General features: G+C 37.8%; 1 protein-coding gene and 1 long non-coding RNA gene across 7 annotated transcripts; one reads left to right on the top strand and one right to left on the bottom strand.

Moving 5' to 3' along the window:
• Nucleotides 1-3901: 3901 nt before the first annotated feature.
• On the top strand, nucleotides 3902-8145 carry LOC141386246 (uncharacterized). Its single transcript, XR_012407906.1, has 2 exons — nucleotides 3902-5161; nucleotides 5237-8145. It is a non-coding gene; the product is annotated as an uncharacterized lncRNA (long non-coding RNA).
• Nucleotides 6402-17019, bottom strand: LOC141375044 (serine/threonine-protein kinase pim-3-like). Of its 6 annotated transcripts, XM_073953942.1 has the most exons (9): nucleotides 16695-17019; nucleotides 16395-16565; nucleotides 16190-16272; nucleotides 16025-16075; nucleotides 15576-15948; nucleotides 15271-15450; nucleotides 15085-15180; nucleotides 14910-14989; nucleotides 6402-8989 (listed from the first exon to the last, which is right to left on the bottom strand). In XM_073953942.1, exons 1-8 carry the CDS (start codon nucleotides 16720-16722, stop codon nucleotides 14970-14972), a joined length of 1002 nt encoding a protein of 333 aa, XP_073810043.1. In that variant the 5' UTR covers nucleotides 16723-17019; the 3' UTR covers nucleotides 6402-8989; nucleotides 14910-14969. The 6 variants fall into 6 exon arrangements, with proteins under 6 accessions (XP_073810043.1, XP_073810041.1, XP_073810044.1 ...); XM_073953944.1 differs by lacking the exon at nucleotides 6402-8989 and having other exon boundaries at nucleotides 14886-14989; nucleotides 16395-16484; XM_073953940.1 differs by lacking the exons at nucleotides 14910-14989; nucleotides 15085-15180 and having other exon boundaries at nucleotides 6402-9009.
• Between the last annotated feature and the right edge of the window lie 223 nt (nucleotides 17020-17242).

Below are 17242 nucleotides of genomic sequence, written 5' to 3'. Positions count from 1 at the left end.
TCTCACACACAAACATTTATTTCATAAATGCGTATTATATATGGCTAATAATATTTGGCAATTGGGATGTTTATAAGGGTCTGACATGCAGGCAGTGGACAGCAGAATGAAGAAATGTTGATTTGATATGTCTAAACGAAAGTTCAATTATAATTATATCAATTATTCACACACCCATACACTCTCACATTCACACACATACACTATGGCCAATTTAGTTTATTCAGTTCACCTATATCGAATGTCTTTGGACTGTGGGGGAAACCAGAGCACCCAGGGGAAAACCACACGAACACAGGGAGAACTTGCAAACTCCACACAGTAATGCCAACTGACCCAGCTGGGACTCAATCCAACGACCTTCTTGCTGTAAGGCGACAGTGCTAACCACTGAGCCACCCTGTCACAATGATATTACTATTTATGACAATAATTGAAATCTCTCCGTCTTGCTGCGATGGCTGTGCTGTGTTTGACTGGCAATAGCTCAGCTTTTAGATTGCTAGAGCCTCTTTAAAAGTGAGTCACCTCCTAAAAAATGGATAGCTCATTCCTCAAAAGCAAGTATTGATGTCAATGAGAGTGTCAGTGTCATCGAGAGGAAAAGTCCTGACACCATTGTCTATTCACAAGATAGTCAAATGGCTTTGTCTATTTTTTTCAATGTAATAAAGTTCGATTTTGGTGACACTTTCTGAAAATGCTCAAGACAGCACTATATACTATTTGCTCAGCCATTTGAAAACTACAGTAAAGTTAGACATCACTGCATTTAGTGAGGAATCTGATTACAAGACACTGAATATGTATGTTTCACATTTTTACTGCAGATGCTCTTTGCAATTCTAATTTATTCACAGCATTGGGCAAAAGAATAAATACACTCTTATTTACATCAAACATAAACTCCCTTTGGGCAGAGCTGTGCACAACTGTAAACAATGTGTGCTGTGCTCAACTTTCAAACATTAAGTACATATTGCAACTGAACCTACAACATACACACGTCTGTAAATCATTCATGAAATTGTTCAATTTAGAAGACATTTTCTGGAAAATAAAGATGTAAAAATTTTAATATAATTTGCTTGTCAGATTTCGGCAACTAGTTCAACATTTTTGTATGTAATGACTCAAGTAATGAAATGAGGACTATTAGTTTTAAATTGGAATGACTTTTCAGCATTCCCAAGTTTAGTTAATTTTGACTGACATGACATAAGCGAATAATAATTTTAACAGCAAAGAGTTGTATGAAAGCAATTGATACATGTCCAAAAGCATTCGCAATTTGTTGAAAGGAATGAGAAACTGCTACTATGATGTGCACAAATGACTAATTGTTTTGAGAAATGCATTAACTGTTGTGCAAATGTAAATAGTGTTGTGAGAAATGCACCAAAGCCACTGAGAAAAACTGTAATATGTTGAATCATTTTGGGTTTTGGAGATAACTGGCAATGTTCTAGTGCCCGGCTACACGTGTCATCAATATCTGCACACCGCAATAAGAATAACGTAAAATCTGGCTAATAATAAAGGATAATTCAAGCTTATTCAAAAAAATGATATATTTATTTATTTATTGAAAGCAACATGATTCTCTCCAGCTCATGGCTTTGTTAATACTGAATAGGTTTGAACTGCTGTGATCAGCCCGATTTGAATTTCTGGATTTCAATCATGTCTGTTATGATCAGGGAGGCTGCGATTTGTGTTCAAGATGGCGAGGTGCAAGATTCTATCTTTAAACGGCTCACATTACCAGATAATCTGCGCTGAGAACCGATCAAAGTCCTCGACAAGATTTCATCTCCGATTCTCGGGAGGTCAAAATAAATTGGACTAAAACTTCTGTAGTCTGAGCTCAGCTTTAGATAGATAGATGTATTCTCTGCGGCAGGCGTTTCTTTTTCAGGTAGTGGACACACAACAGACAGAAGAAGGAAACTCACAAGAGCATCAGTGGAGATTTGTCTAAGGAACGCTGGAGAACATTTAGTGCACTGCAGGAGTTCAGCAAGCATGTAGAGCTCTGTCAGTCGTGTCTTTGTCTTTTACAGTCTGGAGTGCAGCTTGTGGAGAAATATAGGAATCACATACCTCAGCAATGACTGGACACTGATGGTCAGGAGTATCCTTCAAAAACAGGTGGATAGCTGCATGGCATGAATGTCCTTCCAAGAAGAAGAGGGTAGTGGTGGACATAGATTGTTAGCTAGATGTCTTCTCTGTGGCTGTTATTTATTGTAGGTAATGGACATACAGCAGGGAGAAGACAGAGACTCACAAGAGCATCAGTGGAGATTTTTTTTAAATTGCCGGAGAACAGCATGTGCATTGCAGGAGCTCAGCCATCAGTTAGGGCTCTGTTGGTGCTGTCTTAGTCTTTTGCAGATTGGAGTGAAGCAGAAGGAGAAGAGTCACAAGGCAACAGTTGAGATATATCTGAAGAGCACTGGAGAAAACTTTGTTTATTGCTGGAGATCAGCAGCATGTAGAGTTTTGTTAGTCTTGTTTTTGTCTTGTATGTCAGATTACACTGGGGCATGTGGAGAAACGGGACTCACACCTCAGCAATGACTAGAAACTGATGGTCTGGTTAGTCATTTTACTGAATAGATAGGTGGATAAATGAATGAAAAATAGATGTCCTTCCAAGAGGAAGGGGGTGGTGGTGGGCTTAGATAGTTAGCTAGATGTCTCGTCTTTGGCAGGTGTTCAAGTAATGGACACACAACAGGCAGAAAAAGGAAACTCACAAGAGCATCAGTGGAGATTTATCTAAAAAACACTGGAGATTATCTTGTGCATTGCTGGAGTTCAGCAACAAGTAGAGCTCTGTTAGTCGTGTCTTTGTCTTTACAGACTGGAGTGCAGCATGTGCAGTAAAATAGAAATTACACACCTCAGCAATGACTGGACACTGATGGCTAGAGGTTAGGTGTTTCCTGAATGGATGAATAGGTGGATGGATGGATGGATGGATGGATGGATTAAAAATAGATGTCCTTCCAAAAGGAAGGGGGTGGAGGTGGGCATAGATTGTTAGATGTCTTCTCTGTGGCAGTTATTTAAATTGTTTACTGTTAACCCTTGCTGTAGATTATGCGGTAAATAACTCTAAAATAGCCAGTGTTCTGCTGTAATGAAAGGAAACAGTATTTTACTGTAAAACCAGCAGGATTTGTATGAAATTGTGTCATGCAAAGAATAAATGACAGTAAAGTTTTTTTTAATCATTATTATTATATGTGTGATTGAGATAAATGTTGCCAGTTACTTTGACAATGTGCCGTATACCATCAGTGTTGGGGAAAGATATTTTAAAAGTAATGCAATACAATATTGAGTTACTCCCCCAAAAAAGTAACGTTATAATGTAAAGCTGTGTTACTTATACTTATTATGGAAAATAATGTGTTATGTTACCTTTGAGAAAAAATCCTTTTTTTATACCAGGCTGAGGCTTGATCTCTTTCAGAACTTGCAGGTTTTTTCCTTCTTTTTTTTAAATAGAGGAGCTCTGCAATTAACAACACACTCTATAACCTTTATTTACCTCTAAAAACACATCAGATAATAATGATTAAGGAGAATGTTATCTTCTGAGAACTTCCTGAGGCCAGAGCTCTACATGCCGTATACTGTTTAGAGATTAATGACAGTTTTAAGCAATGTGTTTGATGCTTTTGTACTTTTAGTCTTATTAGTGAAGTAAAATGAGCATTTGACACAAACAATCCCCGTTTACTTGTCCTCCATGTGTTCAGAAAAATGACAATACTTTCAGTGCAGAAATGTAAGGCTCTGCCATCTTGGGTTCTGTTTGTTTCTGCTGGGAGAAAATTATTATTATTATTATTATTATTATTAATTCAACAATTTATTTTTTAAAAGAGAATTAATTAAACTAAGAAGTAACTTGAATACTCCTTAATTTGTTAATGTGTTACTTGTTACTTAGAAATGTCATATTATTTCATAACTTGTGTTACTTGTAATGCGTTACCCCCAACACTGTAACCATCGATGTCAAACTCAGTTCCTGGAGTTCCCCCCCCTACTTCAACACACAAGTCCTACTGTATATACACTGCATGTGTTGTTCATTATTGAACCTTTTTGTTTCATTGTAAATAGAAAATGTCTTCAAACCTGCTGATTTGTTTAATTTTGTCAGACATTTTCTGTTGTATGTTTGTTTGCTGCCAAAACAATAAAATACATTTGTCTGAAGAATTGATTTGCTTTTTTATTTTTGAGAACAGTTCAGAAAACTGATTAATTTGAGTCAAACTACAATAACTACTGTATATATGATTTACCATTAATGTGTGTGCAGTAGCGATTATGCTGTGAGTACAGAACTACAGTACAGTAATTAACTGTAAGCAGTTTCCTGTTAGTTTCCGCTACTGCTCTGTTACACTGACTAACACTGTTGCCAGTATTCCACTGTAAAAAAAAGTCAAACCTGGTAAGATCTAATACATTTATTACAGTATTTATTATTTGTTAACATTGGTTAATGTAAATAAAGTTTCATTGTTAATTCACGTGAACTCACAGGACATTAACTGATATTAACAATTTAATTTAATATTACATTAATAATAAAACAGCCCAGACCTGGCAATGGTCATGCAAGCAGACTAGCTTTTCTAACACTGAAGCATATATATGCATAAACACTCCTCAAAGATCTCTCTTAAATTAATATTGTCTGCAGAATGTTTTATTTTAATAATCGTACATAAACATTAGATCAGTCAGTATCAAAGTCAAAACTGTGAACAAAAAAAACTTTAAAAAAATCTCAAGATCACATTTAAAAAATGAGTTCACCCAAATGGTACACGCCACTGGTACTTCACAGCTACTGTGGGGTCACCCATTGTGGAGAGGTCTCAGCTGAGATGCCCAACCAAGACAAACCACCTGATTCTGGACAGCAGAAGATTCTGGACCACACCATAGTCTTCAAAATAAAAATCTAAAACTTCCAGTAGGTGGTGGTAAATATATACACTTACATACCTTTAACTACACATGACATTTTACTCTACCTTACATATTACTCACCCGGATATATATAATTGTATAAGGGTCATTCTCACAATAAAGTGCCTTCGAGACATCAAAATTATAAAACAAAATTGTTTGAGAGCTTTGATTTAACCACAGTTGTTTTAATTAGACCTTATTCCAGGGATGGGCAAACTTGATCCCCGAGGGCCGGTGTCCCTGCAGAGTTTTGTTCCAACCCTAATCAAACAGACCTGAACAAACTAATCAGTGTCTTCAAGATCACTTGAACTCTATAGGGAAGTCTGTTTGAATAGGTTTGGAGCTAAACTATGCAGGACACTGGCCCTCCAGGATCAAGTTTGCCCACACCTGCCTTGGACTGTAAGAAATGAATGTTGGTCAAGCTCCTGCACTTTTTACAAATAATCTGCAAGTAGAAAAACAGTAAACAAACCTCACATTGTGTCAACCCTGTCATGGACAAATGTAAAGTATCAGTACAGTCAGAGCATCTGGAAAGTTTTCATAGCGCTTCACTTTAACCACATTTTTATGTTACAACCTTAATTCAAAATGAGTCAAATTCATTTATTACCTCTAAATTCTACACACAATACCCCATAATGACAATGTGAAAAAAATAAATAATTTTAAATAGTTTCAAATCATCTCACAAATGTTTTAAGTGTTGCCCAGCCCGCAGCTCTACAGTTGTCTGTTAGAGAGGCTCTGCTTGCTAATGCCCAGGAGGATGCGGGACTTCTAGCTGAGTGTGCACTTATCCCTGAGGACACACCTTGATTTGGGTATGATACACAAGGGTGATGGCATCCACAACCCAGTGTGCCAGCCTCTGCTTGATATGGCACTTTCCTTCTGCCGACTGCCAAAACAGACACAAAGCAAAATAAAACAAAAAGAAAAAGAAAAAAAACAGACTAGAGAATGCTCTGTTTGGGCCACGTAAACACCCAGTGTGCGACCTCATCACAGCAATGGAGGGGTTAAGTAAGCCTCCTCCATGGTCAATGGTTGAAGTCTCACTACCTTATCTGGAAATGAAGTGGTAGGAACCTTGGGCACATAGCCAGGCCAGAGTCTCAAGACTATGTGAGAGTTAGCTGGCCCAAATTCCAAGCATGATTTGCTGACAGAAAATGCCTCCAGGTCCCGGACTCTGTTAATAGAAGCCAGTGTGATGAGCAGAGCTGTCTTCAAGAATAGAAAACTTAAAGATACTGAATCAAGCGGCTCTCTTTGCAGTGCGCAGAGGACCACAGAGTGATCCCAAAAGGTCATGAGAGGTCAGCTAACGATGCTGGCAGGTCACTTAAGGTTTCTATGTCATGTCTATAGATCACACATGAAGGTTTCAGAGATTTGATTTGATTTATTTATTTTCAAACAGAAATATCATACATAAAACATCATTAACAAAAAATACATTTCAACATGGTGGAAAATGGAGTGGGATGAAGCACAAGCTTATTATTTTCCCACTTCATTACCACACACATCATTCGTCTATTACTTAAACTGATTTCTTCTTTTACTGATCTCTTCTTTTTCATAAAATATATTTTATCCTTTTGATATCTTTGACAAATTATATGTTTGATTCCAGTTGTTTTTAACCAGGTCAACAAGTTCTTAAACTTCAGGGGGTGTTTAGACAATTTTCAATCGGGGTTCAGAGCACATCACAGTACAGAGAGCGCTCTTATAAAGATAATCAATGATATACGCCTAAATACAGATTCAGGTAAAATAACAGTGCTGGTATTGTTGGATCTCAGTGCTGCATTTGACACTGTCGATCACAGCATACTTCTGGATAGGCTGGAAAACTGGGTTGGGCTATCTGGCACGGTCCTCAAATGGTTTAGATCTTACCTAGAAGGTAGAGGTTACCATGTCAGTATAGGTGACCATAGGTCGAGGTGGACACCCATGACGTGTGGAGTCCCACAAGGCTCGATTCTGGCACCTCTCCTGTTCAACCTTTACATGCTCCCTCTGAGCCAAATAATGAGAAAGAACCAAATCTCCTACCACAGCTATGCTGATGACACTCAGATCTACTTAGCCTTACTGCCTAATGACTACAGCCCCATTGACACCCTCTGCCAATGCATTGATGAAATGAGCAATTGGATGTGCCAAAACTTTCTTCAGTTAAACAAAGAGAAAACTGAAATTATTGTGTTTGGAAACAAAGATGAGGTTCTCAAGGTAAATGCGTACCTTGGCACTAAAGGTCAAATGACAAAAAATAAGGTCAAGAATCTTGGTGTGACTCTGGAGTCAGATCTGAGTTTCAACAGTCATGTCAAAGCAGTCAGTAAATCAGCATACTATCATCTCAAAAACATAGCAAGAATCAGATGCTTTGTTTCTAGTGAAGATCTAGAAAAACTTGTTCATGCTTTTATCAGCAGCAGGGTGGATTACTGTAATGGACTCCTCACTGGTCTTCCTAAAAAGACAGTCAGACAGTTGCAGCTCATCCAGAACGCTGCAGCCAGAATTCTAACTAGAACCAGAAAATCAGAGCACATCACACCTGTCCTCAGGTCTTTACACTGGCTCCCAGTTACATTCAGAATAGATTTTAAAGTATTATTACTGGTCTATAAATCACTAAATGGCCTAGGACCTCAATACATTACAGATATGCTCACTGAATACAGACCTAACAGATCACTCAGATCATTAGGATCATATAAACTAGAAGTTCCAAGAGTTCAGTCAAAGCAGGGTGAATCGGCTTTTAGCCACTATGCCCCTCGCTGCTGGAATCAGCTTCCAGAAGTGATCAGATGTGCTCCAACATTAGGCACATTCAAATCAAGACTGAAAACACATCTGTTTAGCTGTGCCTTTACTGAATGAGCACTGTGCTGCGTCCGACAGATTGCACTATCATGTTTTTCTCTTCTTCTTCATTCTTTATATCACATTTTACCTGTATTTATGTTTTGTTTTGTTTTTATGCATTTTTATTATTTGTTTTTATTTTTATTTTACTTGTTTCTTTTATTCTTCTTTATGTAAAGCACTTTGAATTGCCATTGTGTATGAAATGTGCTATATAAATAAACTTGCCTTGCCTTGCCTTGCCTTGTAAAAAATACACTGCAAATAATTAAAATGTCATCATACCTTTCTCGTTTTATTTATAAAGGATTTGTATGTTCCAAATAGCCCACATTTTCCATCAGTCTAATGACTTTTTTGTATTTTAAGGGATTGATTGTATTTGAAAACAACATCAATTAGGACTAACAAAAACCAGAAACAACTATCTAATAATGCTGAGATGACTTATTGATATTTGTGTACAATAATTCCAAAATGTATGTCTAATCATTATTAAATATTAATGATGACAATAATACTAACAATGAATTACATCTCTCATGATCGTGCTGCCCTGAATGTGCTTGAATGTAAGTTATCTATTTATTTACCAATATATTATCATTTATTGTATCAAATGCCTTCTTTAAATCTATAAAAATTCCAACTACCTTCTCCTTTTTCTGATCTGGACGTAAGTGCCAGATAGAAAACCTCCTTGAGAAAGAAGGTCCTTCCTCAGGAGAGTCTGTCAGGGAGGGTCTGTCCCGAGGAGTGTGAGTTCTGGAAACCAGGTCTGGGTGGGCCAGTGTGGTGTAACCAGCAAGATCTGCTCCTCGTCCTCCCTGACCTTGCACAGGGTCTGTACAAGAAGACTCACTAGGGAAACGCAAACTTGCCTGATACACATGTCCGAATCCAGCAGTGAGCCAGTGCATCTGTGCTGAGCGGAGCAGTGGCCGGTCTTGGCTAAAGCAAACAGGTAAACCCGAGTTTCTCCAAAACACCCCCATATCAGCTGGAGTACTTTAGGGTGAAGTTGGCACTTTCCTGGGATTGTGAGCTGCATGACATTCCTTGGTGCTTCCCATTGACATCCCTGAGACATGCAACAAAAACCTAAAATTAATAACAGAATTTAACATGAACCTGTTTATAATAAGAACAATTAAGAACAATCAGTAAATAAAAGTGAATAAAGAGTTAAATGTGAAGTGCCATTAGAAACTGCTGGAATGTCAGTCGCTTTGTAAAAATGAACAGTATTTTACTGTAAATCAGGAAATTCTCCATTAGATTTATTTGTGTTTTATAACAGATTTGGACAGTTGCACAGTTTAACCAAGCTTAATGTTGTGTTCAATGTTCTCTGTATTTCTCAGTTCTCCTGCATTTGTTCTGTTAATAGGTGTGGATGCCAGTTCACAGGCCAGTACTCATGAACTTTGAGAGCCAGTTTTTGGGGAAACTGTATCAAAGATAGGGGTGTAATGATACACTCAAGTCCTGACGATGCACTGAGGTCTTATGAAGCAAAGGAATCTCTCTCTGTGCAACAAAGTGAACATTATTTACAAATGTATCATCTGTAATATCTCTGTGACTGACTTTTTCTTCATGAATATGTTGTGAATTTAAAGACGAGACAAACCAGGAGGATTTTTTGGGTATCTTCAGAGCAGAATCCTTTAATAAGAACTCGCCGTTGCTGTGATTCATCAAGAAAATCTCTCAACTACTGCAGCTGACACTCAGTTAAATACACAAGTTAGTGGGCAGTGCTTATTAGTAGAAACAGAAACTGCCATTACAGGTTTAGTACAAAAGTCTTTTTTCGGCTTTTGTCAGACAAAAGACACAGCCGTGTCTGAATAGAGGATGACATGGGAGGGAATTTTCACTTCTGTCCCGTTCCCACTCTCACAGAAAGAAATCTTTTCCCGTCCCACTCCCAGACCAAAGTTTAAAAAATGATCCTGTCCCATCCCGCTCCTATTTAAAATGACTCCCGCTCCTGTACCGCTCCATATATATTTTTTCTTCATTTAGTCTTTAGGTAATACATATAATTTGATTTGATCTGCTCCCCATCCCGTTTTAGACCAGCTGCTGAGTCCCTGTTTCTAGATTTTCTGGAGATCAGTTACAGTGAATGAAAGAGTAGTTCACACCATGTCTACAATAGTTTAATGAGCCCAAACAGCACATGAAGCTGCATTTAACTCATTTATTGAAAACTGTTTAATTAAGAAGAGCTTCTACTATTACAGGCAGCAGCTCTTTCACTAATTTTGTTGGAATTGGGTCCAACATGCATTTAGCTGGTTTAGAACCATTTATCATTTTATCTAGCTCGTCCTTCCTGTTCTGTGATTTTGAAGCACTGTAAATTATCTAGATGCAGTGGAATGTTGAGAAGTATAAGGCGGTGCAGAAAGTTTAGCGTCTGCTATTTTCTGTCTGAAGGCTTTTATTTCATCACTAAAAAAATCATCACTACTAATTTGCGGTGGGACATTTTGTTCCAAAGATGACTGATTATTTGTTAATTTAGCAATGGTGTTAAATAAAAATCTAAGACTGTTATGATTATTTTCTATCGGTTTGTGGAGGTGCTCAGTCCTGGCAGATTTTAGAGCTCTCCTATAGCTGTGGGAAGCACTGAATCTTATAGTTACGACATTTTCATTTTGTTAAAAATAATGTTTCTCATAAGAAAGGTGGGGGATGGGATTAAAACTGACATTACATTCTTAAAATCAGAGGAGTGTAATAATTGAGTGTTTAAAATGGCTTTTCTTGACTGTGAACACTCTTATTTGTCAGTCACTGATCATTATGCTCTACATGCTTAACTGTGTTTTTTCTACTGTGCAGGTTCAGAGATGTGGCAGCCATGTGGACGGACCCTTCAACCATGACCACCTCCTGAAGTCACATTATGCTCTATTTATCGAAGATGTTCTGCTCTCTCTTTGAACTATTTGGGCCTCATCAATTCTCTTGATCTGGGATATAGTCTGAAGATTGTTTCTCAGGATTACTGAAATCGCATTTACTGTAATTCACCCGATTAAAATCAATCATTCCATCACAAAACAAACAAATCTCTGTGCATATACTGTATTTACTATTGTCTGCATTGAAATTATTCTAATAAGCATTATTTAGGCAGTTTTGGAATCGTGTCTGTGTTCAAGAATATGATGCATCGTCTTCTTAATTAAATCTAGTTTAGAGTATTAGCACAGAAACTTAGCATGCTGAATGTCTAGCGGTTATTACTCTAATTTATTTCAAACTAATTGTTTTATTCATATTATACAGTATATTCAAATGTATTTAAGTTATCATACATGTAATGTGAGCAATAAATTGTATGAAATTATGCTTCATTTAAATTTGTAAGTGGCGAAACGGGCAGTCATAAATGTTGTGATTTTGAGAAAATAAAATCTCATTTTAATTATGCTGTAAAAAGCAATTAGTTGACTATAAATAGGTAAGTTAAGTCAACTTAATAGGTCCTCATATTTTTAAGGGAAGTCAATTGGTCACTTTTAAGGCAGCGTTTTTGATCCCTTCATTAAAGTAACTAATCGCTTTTTATAGGAAACAAAATGATGTTTTACATTTGAAGGTGACATTTATTCTTGATTTACTCTTAGTAACACAGTTTGTTTCATTCAGCACATGATATTCTTTGGTCTGAAAATAGTTGTTGATTACAAACCAGATGATAGTCAGTGTTTAATGATTTATTTCAGCCTTCAGAAGGGCCTGATTGTTTAATCTTTGACATTTTTACTTGGCTCAACTTCATTAATGTTGACTGTGCTTCAAGTAATTGTAATAGTTCATAAAGCAATGTACTTTGTTTACATCTTTGTTTATTACTGTGATGTGCTGCATTGACTTGGATCTGAAAGTGTGACAGTGTCACATTCGTCCAGACATACTTAATAAAGATTCATTTAATCATTTAAGAACTGAACCTTTAGAGCAACGCAACTGTGATTAAAGTAAAGCAGCAAGTAACAGAAGCTGATTTGAATGTAATGTTGTGACTTTTTAACAGGTCATTTGCTGTTAAATTTGTCAAATGTTCACTCAGTTGAAACAAACAGCTTACAGCATCAATAAATATATTTAAGTTCTTTTTTTTCCAAACTTGGTTTCAATAGATAGTGACTACATTGTGAGTTCTATTGTATCTCTGCTGTATTTGCTCAATGTTACAGTTCTCTGTTCAGAATGTTTATTATTTATATCACAGAAATGGGATTCATTCAAACGTAATGTATTATGTATGGATTTCAGTGTTGACTGCTGTAAGATTTTATGTGATTAATAATATGACATAAAATCTCTTTTTTTCATTGCGATCTAATTTTCACGTCATTGCAAGGATACTTATGAAGGTAAAAAATGAATATGTATTTGCTTCTGTCATATCTATTTCTAAAGACAGTTAATTTTGCTCCAGTGACTTATAAATGTATAATCATATCTATATTCTTCTGAGTCTAAAATAGTGTTATTCTGAATGTCTTAACACCCTTGGCAGTCTTTATCCAGTATAACATCATATAACAGGTTATGTCACCATATACAAAATAGATCATGCGTTTTGCAAAGATAATCATTTATTTAAGGTCTTAGAAAACAAGAACTGACTACAATCTTTAAGTTATGATTGCTGCTGAATGACGCATTGTATGACTTCATTTCATGATTTTTCTTTCAATAAAGTCTCTTGGTCTCACGTAGGTTTTGTTTGTTTTCTGCGCCAGTGATTTATACTTGAATATGTTTACGAGGTGGGTTGTTAGCCCAACGATTAACCCTCAACCTGGAGGACCAGGACATACACACATACGGACAATTTAGCTTACCCAATTCACCTATAGCGCATGTCCTTGGACTTGTGGGGAAAACTGGAGCACCTGGAGGAAACCAACGTGAACGAGGGGAGAACATGCAAACTCCACACAGAAATGCCAACTGGCCCAGCCGGGACTCGAACCAGCGACCTTCTTACTGTGAGGCGACAATGCTAACCACGGAGTCACTGTGTTGCCCCAGCGTGTATATCAATTAAGAAAAAAATATATCAGCATTTAAATATCTACTGACTAATTTAACTTTTCTCTTTCGTCAGATGGGTTCAGGTAGTGCCTCTGTCCTGCTGCTCTTCAGGAGAATTCAGCATCACAAGCAAAATGACCACCTTGAGTCAAATAACATATATTGAAAAATCAGCGCGGTTGTCAAGGCAGAATCTCAAGCACAACCAATCATTTTAAATGACATGGTGAATCATTTAAAGAAATTTAAATGTTAAGTTCAGAGAGCAGTCGCTTAGGGCCCCAAGGAAGTCTGGAGGCAGACAATAAATACTAATAAAGTCATTTCCTGTCATATTTTGTAGGACAAGGCTCTAACAAATACATTTTATCTTAATTAGTATGTGTGCAATTGTGTCCCCCCACCCCCAATCATGGATCAGTCCAGCAGTCAAATCAGATGAAAATTTAGTTTTAGAAAACAAATAGTTTGTTCATTATTTTTAGTTGTGAACTCACTTTAAGCACACAAATCTTTTAAAATGTAGAGATTGTGTAAAGGTAAAAATATAGAAAGCAAGACAGAGTGATATAAGATAAAGACAGCTAAATAAATAAGTAAATATGAAAAGTGCTCATTACTGAAGGACTTCCGGGTCTCATGACTCGAATTGCTTAGGGCCCCCAAATCACCTAATCCAGCCCTGCTCATAACAAACAATCATCATGATCACGGTACAAAGTGTAGAGTAAACAATGTTATTAACACTATGAGCTGTATTTGTTAAAATAAATGTTAAATTATTGTGTGTTTCATTAGACAAACTGTTGAGATGATGAAAAACACGCAGTCTTATACGTTTTAGTTAAATTGTGATTCTCTGTGCTGAACATTGCCCCCTTGTGTTGTCTATGATCACTTACTGAGGAGAGACGTGACCCTGCACCACAAAAGCACTTTTTTACTTCTTTTGGTTTGAGCACATGCTTTTTAAAATGATTGAGCTGTTGAAACTTTGACCTACACATGAAAAAAACAATATGTACATTTTAAATTATTTTCAAAATTATAATTGTATTCTAACCTGAAACTGAAGATCGTCCTAAAAAGAGATTTATTGCACTATATTGGGATAATTTGCAATTTGATGTGCACAAAGAAGAAAAACACAGTAGTGTTTACTTTAAATTCTCGTAAGAAGTTTAGTATTTGTATTTTTTCTAACTTTGAATTGAAGATTATATCAAAAAACTATTCAGCACGCTTCAATGTTGAAATTTTGTAGTTCAATGTCCACAAAAACACAATATTGTTCATTTCAAATTCTCATAGAAACTTTTGTTTTTTACCTAAAATTGAAGATCATTCAAAATAAAAAACATTTGTTAAATATCAGCATGCGTGTATGGACATTTATTGAGTTTATTATCGACAGATCTGTGTTTAAGTAAAACAATTCGGCTAGTTTAGATTTTTATGTTTTAAATTCAGACATCAAATTTTGCAAATAAAGGTTTGGTCTAGTTAGTTCAGCACACTACAGACAGCATGATCATATCTGACTGAACAGTCTCCTGATTCCTCCAGTGTCTGTGTTCATTCATTCATTTTCCTTCAGCTTAGTCCCTTTATTCATCAGGGGTCGCCACAGGGGAATGAACCGCCAAAATATCCAGCATATGTTTTACACAGTGAACCTTGCTGTGAGGTTACAGTGCTAACCACTAAGTCACCGTGCTGCCCTTGGTTTAAACATTTACATTTTAGTGAAACCAGTAAAGAAAAAAAACTGCTGTAATTGCGAATAAAATAACTTTATTGTTCATGATTTATTTAACATCTGTCCCCGTTTTTCTCTAAGAGGTCTAGAAACTGTACATTTGTCTACTGTAGACTAGCTTGTGTGTGTGTGCGTGTGTGTGTGTGTGTGTGTGTGTGTCTTCAGCTCGTACAGCTTCACACAGAGCCTCACAGATGCAGCAGAGGAAGCTCAGGATCAGGATCTGTTCTCCTCAGTTCCTCTGCTCTCCTTCTACAAATCATTGACAGCGTTTATCTACACTGAACCTGACAATGCAACCCAAGCCATGACTGCTGGATTCAGATAAGTGTAATGTTACTGGCCACCTGTGCAGTGCAACCAGGGATGGCTCTCAATGTCATCTAAACTGGGTCGATCAGCCGGTGCTGCACTGAGACACCAGCGAATCAGCTGACGGCACTCTGTTACACACAACACCGTCTTCAGAAACACACAACAACACACTTCTGCTCGCTCGCCAGGCTATCTCTGAATGTGTCTGAATCTCTTACCTGTTGACAAGCTCCTGGGGAAGGTCAGTCTGCTTCTGGACGTGACCCTCTGTGCGCCTCTGAATGGGAAACGGTCACACAGGATGTTGTAGAGCGTCACTCCTACTGACCAGACTGTAGCTGGAGTCGCATGGTAGCGATGTCTACGAAACCACTCAGGAGGAGCGTATGCAGGAGTGCCTGAGAGACATAAGAAGACCACAAACATCTGCTCAACATGCTCCAGTACAGACAAATTCCCTTTAGTGGATCAGCAGAAGTTCACAAACATCAACAGAACGTTTCCTTCTGTAACTCACACTCACCTGCAAAGTATTTGTAGGCCGAGTGCTTCAGCAGATCTCCACAGCCGAAGTCCAGCAGCTTGATGTCCTGGGATTCTGTGGAGATCAGCAGGTTTTCTGGTTTGACGTCCCGGTGCAGGACGCCGCGGCTCTCGCAGTGTTTTAGGGCCACGATCAGCTGCACCAGCACTTTCTTGGCCAGACGCTCATCCAGACAGCCGTTCTCCTCACAGAAGCTCTGGAGATCTTGGCAAGGATCCGGTCGCTCCAGGATCAGGATGTAGCGTCTGGGACGGTCAAACCAGTCCAGCAGCTGCAGGACACTGGGGCAGGCAGGAGCTGACGTGACACGGGTCATCAATGCCACCTCCAGCGGCAGCCGACCCTGACCATCCTGCAGGACAAACCCTCCATTATATCCAGAACTCAATCAAACACAGCAAACACTACAGATTCACATCAAAACATACAACTTTCAGTCGCTCGGGGGTCCGGTCCTTTGACACATACTTGATGGCCACCTGCAGACAGGAAAAGCAGAGTAAATCACACCTGCCTGATTGTGACACATGACATTTACTGACAGCAACATTTCTAAAGCATGTCTGAACAAAGGAGGGAAGAAAATCTCTTACTGGCAGTCCATCAGACCTGCGCATCCCAGCAAACACAGAGCCGAATCCACCTCGTCCCAGCAACGGGCCCTTCTGGTACAAGTCTGCAACACAGAAGAGCACAAGAAATGAAGAAAAGAGAGAAAGAGAAAACATGCTGCGGTCTCATCAATGACAAATCATTTCATTTCTGAGCCATAAGATCTAGAAGATGAGCTGTGCTGACCTCTGCGAGAGCGTTTGGCTGGTCTGCTGGACGAGGTGGACAGTGTTTGCTGGCTGCTGCTCTGCCTTTTCCTCTTGCCGTTCCTCTGGTCTGTGGATGCAGAATCAGCCAAATGTGAAGGCAGAGGAGCCAAAAAACCAGGAAGCTCAGTGGTGCTGTCCCGTGTATCTTCTGTATATCAAAACATTTTTAATAAATCTCTTTTGTTAACTTCTGTAATCCTTTTCATTTAGTCAAACACCATACAGCATCATACAGTGATATACAATGACAAACAAATGAAAGATTAAAAATACTCACCTCCTCTTTCTTCACCCATGTGGGACATGGACAATCTCCTCCAACCTGCAATAAAACAGACAAAAACAGACAAATATGAAAATAAATGTAAAACAAAGTAAAGAAGAAGAAGAAGGAGAAGAAGAAGAAGAAGAAGAAGAAGGAATGAAAAAACAGCAACAAAATTGTATTAAAAAAATAATCAGAAAAATAACGAAAAAAAGATGATTAGAGAAATTGTGCTCTTTAAAATAAGTCTTTTTCTCTCAGAAATCCTCCAACAGCTTCAGAAATCTCAGGAATCGCACAGAAATGCTCTGCAAAGTCGCCTCGTCTCTCAACCAACAGATTGCGATAGGTTTGATTGTTTTTTATATGCAGTCAGAATTCATATCATAACACGCGTTGCTATAGCAACTAAAATTGTAAAATACAAATAGCCAAAAAGGGGTATAAATCCGATTAGTTCTAATTAAAAGCTCTTGTTATTAAATTAAAAATGTATAAAAATTTAATTTCCGGGATAATTTTCAATAGGCCAATCAGCTTTCATCAATACTGCGTCATCA

This window comes from Danio rerio, chromosome 6 (assembly GCF_049306965.1).
Source record: "Danio rerio strain Tuebingen ecotype United States chromosome 6, GRCz12tu, whole genome shotgun sequence".
Taxonomy (NCBI): Eukaryota; Metazoa; Chordata; class Actinopteri; order Cypriniformes; family Danionidae; genus Danio; species Danio rerio.
This window is presented reverse-complemented; position numbering and strand designations above follow the sequence as displayed.

Coding starts and splice junctions, on each gene's coding strand:
- LOC141375044 (XM_073953940.1), bottom strand. CDS start 16,722: ATGTCCCACATGGGTGAAGAAAGAGGAG. Junction 16,566..16,694: donor CATGGGTGAAGAAAGAGGAG/GTGAGTATTTTT, acceptor TTTGATATACAG/AAGATACACGGGACAGCACC. Junction 9,010..15,270: donor CCCCAGGAGCTTGTCAACAG/GTAAGAGATTCA, acceptor TATTAATTTTAG/GTTTTTGTTGCATGTCTCAG.